Genomic DNA, 6000 nt, shown 5'->3' with positions numbered 1-6000 from the left:
TTGGATTCATCCTCACATCCTCCAGTCTTGGTGGTTCTGTTGGTTTTTTATTTCCCTTTCTCTGCCCTTTTCCCTGCCCTCATTCCCCTGATGGCTGCAGGGGATGTGACTCAGGCACTCATCACTGCTCTGTAGCTTCTTTACAGAGCTAAAACTGACTGGGTCTTTTACCCTCCTCTCATAGCAGTGGTGCAGAGTGAGGGACATGGCAGGGCAGGGGTTTTATCTGTTGGTTTATCTTCTGGTTTGATGTTTAACACATGATCACCATGTCAGGCTAGGCTGCAGGGGAGCACATTGACAGCAACGCAGTGGCTGCACGACAGCCACAATCTGATAGAAAAAGGGTCTGAGGCTTCTAACAGTGCCATGGTGACTGAACTGAGCCCAGCCTGGGTCTAGCTTAATCCCTGATCTGTGCAGAGCCCTCTCCTGTGCTTTCCTGAGGCTGGGGCAGCTGGAGAGGTTGCTCTCCATGAGCACAGGATGGCAGCTGTGGGCTGAAACTCACTGAGCTGCCTCTCCAGGACGTGATGGGGTCGTGAGGGATTTAAAAGAAAAAACATTACAACATTACAACTGTCTTTGTCAGTCTTCCATGCTCACTTAAGCTGGCTGTTGGTAATTTGTAATATTTTTTTTTAAATAAAAACGAAATGCTTTCACTTTATAAGTAAATATGCTTTGAAGAGGGCTTCAAAGGAAAGATTAGTTACTATCCACCTGTTGCTAAATTCATCGGTGGATGGTCCATATACTGCATTTTTAATGTCATTGATACCTGATACAGACCATTCCCAAGCTGTTTGGTAATTATTTATCAGCCATCTGCATCAGCATCATCTGCATGACCAGTGATGGCCAAAAAGCAGGAAGGAGAGAAAGGGGTTAAGCTGTAGGCAGGAAAGGGAAGGCAGAAACCAAGCAGCAAACAATTGGCACCTGGGCTCCACTGAAGACTAAAAGTGGGAAAAATGGCTTAACTGAAAAATCTGCCTATTATGTGTGCAGTCTCCAAGGGGAAACAAACAAACCCATTCAAAGGAAGGGGAAAAAAAAGGCAAAGAATTAAAAAATCCTTGTGCTGTTGTGCAGAACTGGGGGGTTTAACTCTTCCCAGTCTCAGGCAGAAATACTTTTATAACCAAACCATCTCCCTTTTTAAAGCATTTAGTTGGATTGAGTATTTCTTAAGTCCTCCATCATCAGGACCAGTTTGGGTTTGGCAACTCAAACACCAAAGCTCTTGGCAAGGCCAGGACAAGTTCAGTGGTTCTCCCTGTCCTGAAAGAGAGGAGAAAAGGGAAGTTAAGCTCAATGCCACCCAGACCCAGGAGAAAGCACTTTCCGATCAGACGGAGCGGGGTATTTGCTGTACCGCCCTTTTTTCTCCCTACCCAAGGCGCACATGCGGACTGCCGCCATCGTTGGAAGGGCAAGTGAGTGCCGCGCTGGGCCGCCATCTCAGGTGTGGCATAAAAGTGACTTTTTTTTCTCTCCCCTTTCCAGTTTCCACCCCCTGCAGAGGCAGAAAAACTGCCTTGCAATCAAGTACAAAGCCTGCCTGGCAAGCTCAGGATGCCAGCAGCCATTTCTCCTGGATTTCCTCGCCACAATCTTTGGTACTGGCAGAAGCCACTCCCGGCCGAGCCACCATCTATGTTGTGGTACCTTAGGCATCCCCCGCTCCTCACTCAGGCGTTTGTCCAGTCGGCTCGTTTGCAAATTTGAAATGAATATTATATGTGTTGTGTTAGAAAGTAATGCTGTATTAATTCTCTTAAGTACTGTGTTAATACAGTTTTAGGTTATAAAAAAATGTTAAAATAGAAACTATGCTATGTAGGATACTTTTTTAAAGAAAGGACTGGCACTGAGAGAGCAACCATAGGACACCTAAATCTTTAAGAGAAAAAGCATTTATTGCCCTCTTATCAGAAGAAAGCAACTTCTTCCTGCCTCAAAGAAGCTGTTAGGATTCAGAGGAAGAAGCTGACACTGACCAGACAGAATCCTGTATTTGAATGGAATTCATGCATCATGGATGAGGTGTATGAATATGCAACAGGCTATGGCTTTTAAGGGTTAATCCTTTGTTAACGTGAGTCCTATTTCAGGCTTATGCTGCCCAGAAAAAGGTACCTGGACATCCGTAACTCTTTGTTTCTATTGTCTCATATTGTCCTAATTCAATTTGTCCAAATTATTATTACTCTAATTGTATTACTATTTTTATAACCATTTTATTACTATTAAACTTTTAAAATTTTAAAAACAAGTGATTGGCATTTTTCACAGGGCACTTGATTGGTTCATTCCTAGGTAAAAACGTTATAACATTGGTTTCAAACTACTACCCATTCCTAATCAGAGTTTCCTACATTCCTGTATACAATAGAGTGGCTAGAGAGATTCTTTCCAAATAATTCTTTCCAAGTGGTTTTAGAGATAAATCCCTATTCTTTGCCAATACCTACACCCTCCCTGTGAATTTTCTGGCAGCTTTTGGTTCCTCTGGGGGAGGGTAACCCAGCATGATCCCCCTCATTCCCCGCTCACCTGCTCCTCCATCACAGCCTGGTGTGACCGTGTTCACAGGGGTCTGAGGATGAGGGAAGAGATGAGGATCTGACTCCATGTTTCAGAAGGCTTGATTTATTATTTTATGATATATTAAAACTATACTAAAAGAATAGAAGAAAGGATTTCATCAGAAGGCTGGCTAAGAATAGAAAAAGAAGGAATGATAACAAAGGCTTGTGTCTCGGACAGAGAGTTCGAGCCAGCTGACTGTGATTGGCCATTAATTAGAAACAACCACATGAGACCAATCACAGATTCACCTGTTGCATTCCACAGCAGCAGATAACCATTGTTTACATTTTGTTCCTGAGGCCTCTCAGCTTCTCAGGAGAAAAAAATCCTAAGGAGAGGATTTTTCAGAATATATCATGGCTACAGCCTGGCTCTCCCTCCTAGGGACACTGGGGTGCCCCAAATGGCATCAGAGCCCCCAGCTCTCTACCCTCTCTCCCTCAACGTTCCTTCCTCACCCCCAAAGAAGGCACAGAACAAGTCAAACTGCCCTGGACAGCAGCGTGGTGCTTTATTCAAGCCCTTTCCACGTGTACATCCCCCCCCAAAAAAAGGACATTGCTGCAACATGAATGGGGGGAACCCCCAGAATTTCCTCCCCAGCCCCGCAGTCACAGGAGAGAGGCAGAAAGAGGGAGGGGCAGCAGAGAGAACACAGGAAGAAAAGTAAGAATGAGGTGCAGAATGAAATTGAAAAAACAACCAAAACAACAACAACACACCTTGGGATGGACAGCATGATAGAGAGGGATTAAAAAAGAATGGGGACTGGGATCATGATACAAAGATCCAGTAGAGAAACAATGGCACACAGGAGCACCACAGAGCCACCAAGAATAAAAAGGGAATACAAGTAAGGCAAAAACCAACCAACCAACCAACCAAAAACACCAAAAAACCAAACCAAAACAAAAGCATCCAAAAGAACCACCCCAAAACAAAACAAAAACCAACCAACCAAAAAAAAAAACAAAAAACCAAACTGCAATGGGCAGCATTACAGACAGGGATTAAAAAAGAACAGGGACAGGGAATGGTTCACAAGCATCCAGTGAGAAACATGGGCATGGAAAGCACAGAGAATAAAAGAGAATACAGAATAAACCACACAGAATAAAAGAGGAACAGGAGTGAGACATGGAGAAGGACAGAGGAAAAGGCAGAGGACCAAACACACAATGTCCTCAGAATGAATGTGATGAGATGCTAGGACGTGTTTTGCACAGCACAGTTTATAAAATGGTCTGATTTTCAGAAGACAATTGAGAACAGACAGCAAAACTGCCTCAAGGGTACAGAGGTTTCCTAAGAACTCTCCTGGAACAGGTAAAGAAGAGAAACCACACAGACTATCAATGCAAGACTCTAAAACCAGCAAGAGATTTATTCTTGTGTATTAAATGTTAAAAATCACATGCATAATTATAGAATATTTTAGTTAAAAAAATATTTCAAAAACCAACCCTGACAGTTTACCTGCAACTGCTATAAAATATCTATTTTATATATATATATATATATATATATATATATATAAACATGATGATTTTCTGTAATCAAAAAAAAATTAGACAAGGATGCAACCATCCAGGTAATGCTGAGTGAACTGATGCCCTGCATCGGACAGTCTTGTCAAACTCCTGCTGGCAGAACTGAGCTCACCCCAGTCCACGGACGCACTCGTCTCGCACACGGATTCAAATGCAAGTGACAGCTGGGGAAACAAGGAGTGGAAGAAAATCATATTTTGCACACTACAGCCAAGACCTGTGAAAGGCCACAGTAGAATATGCTGCAAAAGAGCCCATGGTACAAGAAATGCAGGCTCATGGACTGTCTCCTCAAGACATGCTGGTGGAATATTCTGCATAGCTGGCCACGTGCACAGTGCCCCTGGGTCCTGTAAGTGACATCAGAAACGTCAGCACGTGTTTCACCAGGCACTTTAGGTTTAAGACACGTTTTAGCTCCTAAGGAAGGCAGCCAACAAAGATGTTTGTAACAATTACCAAGGAACAGATATAAAAATGACAGGTTGCTGGTTCTAAGCAGCCGAGTCGTGGCTGTTCTGAAGAATGGCCCCATATGGGTCGCTGTTAAGGCGCTTGTAGACAAAGTGGAAGACCTGGGGCTGCGGACGGCTGTGCAACTCTGCCTTGATTTTCTGAGGGTAGGTATCCTCTGTCAGTTGTTGCCAGGTGTCATCAACAAAAAGAAACAGCCTGTATTCTTCTGGATTTGCCACTTTAAACTTCTCAGCACAAAGCTGACAGACATCTTCGGTAGTGATGTATGGCCTTACTAGCAAAGTCTTTCCTGTACAGCCGCTGTTAACCTCCTGGAATGCAACACGAAGGTAGTTCTGTGAACAAGAAAGCAGACATCAGGAAGTCAAAAAGTCCTTAGCCTCTGAAAACTGAAAAGTCAGCAACAAAAAGCAAGCCTCTCCCTGCTCCAGCTGTGAAACACACTCTGGTGATTCCCAGACATTACGGCCATCCCGTGAGCTGCAGCCCGGCGTCCAAGCCTGGCCTAACCCAGCTTTTCACAGGACAGCTTTACAGGGATTCAGAAAGAAAATTTACTCTGCACCATTCAAGTAAATGCACCTGATCTTGAGGCAAAAGCTGGATGTCTTCTCCTGTAGAAACTGACACACGCCCACGGATACATTCTAAATAGGCCCCACATGGAAATGCAGTTTCATCTGCTTCCTGTTTGTTTTTGTCTTGGGGTGATTTTATGGTAATACTGTATTCCCCCATGGTCTGCTTTATGCCCAGAAATGAGTCCTGGAGCTTTAGGCTGGGTCCAGGGGAGGGCTGTGAGCTGGGGGAACTCTGGCACAGGTTGTGTTCAGGCACTCACTCCCCGTGTGCTTGGCTTTGCGGCGTGGAGGGAGTCACATTTCTGCTTTGGGCTACCTTGGTTTTATTAGCCGAGGCAAGAGGTTTTCCTGGGACTGCAACAGCAATCCTCCAGTGACTTCTGTGGCTTCCTCTGGAACTGCTTGGCTCAGCTTTGGTCTGACAACCAGACCACTGGTGGGAGCTGAATGCTGCATCCCCACTCTGGACCTCGGGGAGGCCAGGCCAGCTAAAGAGGGAGCTCTAAATCAACCAGCAGCGAGGAGCTTCAATACATAACAGTTATTCCTTTTCCCCTGCCTGCCCTGTGGGCACTTTGTTTGAGAAATAAATTGTTTTTGTCACTTTCATCCAAGAAATTCCTTTCATATTGATGGCAAGGGAGTGCCCAAACCCATTTTCTTTAGAGAAAATGTTAATTCCAGAGTGTTTTCTGCTAAAATTGTCTCTAAACCAGAGACAGTTTTAAAAGAAAAAAAATCTGGAATTAAAGACTAAAATGCAGTGAGATTGAAGGAGGTGGAAAAAATTAAAAGGA

General features: G+C 44.2%; 1 protein-coding gene across 7 annotated transcripts in view; it reads right to left on the bottom strand.

Moving 5' to 3' along the window:
* Positions 1–3947: 3947 nt before the first annotated feature.
* RIN2 (Ras and Rab interactor 2) overlaps positions 3948–6000 on the bottom strand; it is a 63922-nt gene continuing 61869 nt past the window's right edge. For 6 of the 7 annotated variants that reach the window (XM_071417967.1, XM_071418211.1, XM_071417836.1 and 3 more), the window contains one exon: positions 3948–4957. In XM_071417967.1, the coding sequence (XP_071274068.1) occupies positions 4640–4957 (318 nt within the window). In that variant the 3' untranslated portion in view covers positions 3948–4639. The remainder of the gene's footprint in view (positions 4958–6000) is intronic. The other variant, XR_011677074.1, reaches the window with a different exon arrangement.

The sequence above is a fragment of the Agelaius tricolor genome, unplaced genomic scaffold (assembly GCF_023055355.1).
Source record: "Agelaius tricolor isolate 1412-34295 unplaced genomic scaffold, bAgeTri1.0.p SCAF_1, whole genome shotgun sequence".
Classification (NCBI taxonomy): Eukaryota; Metazoa; Chordata; class Aves; order Passeriformes; family Icteridae; genus Agelaius; species Agelaius tricolor.
Note: the sequence above shows the minus strand (reverse complement) of the source record. Positions and strands in the feature narration are given on the sequence as shown.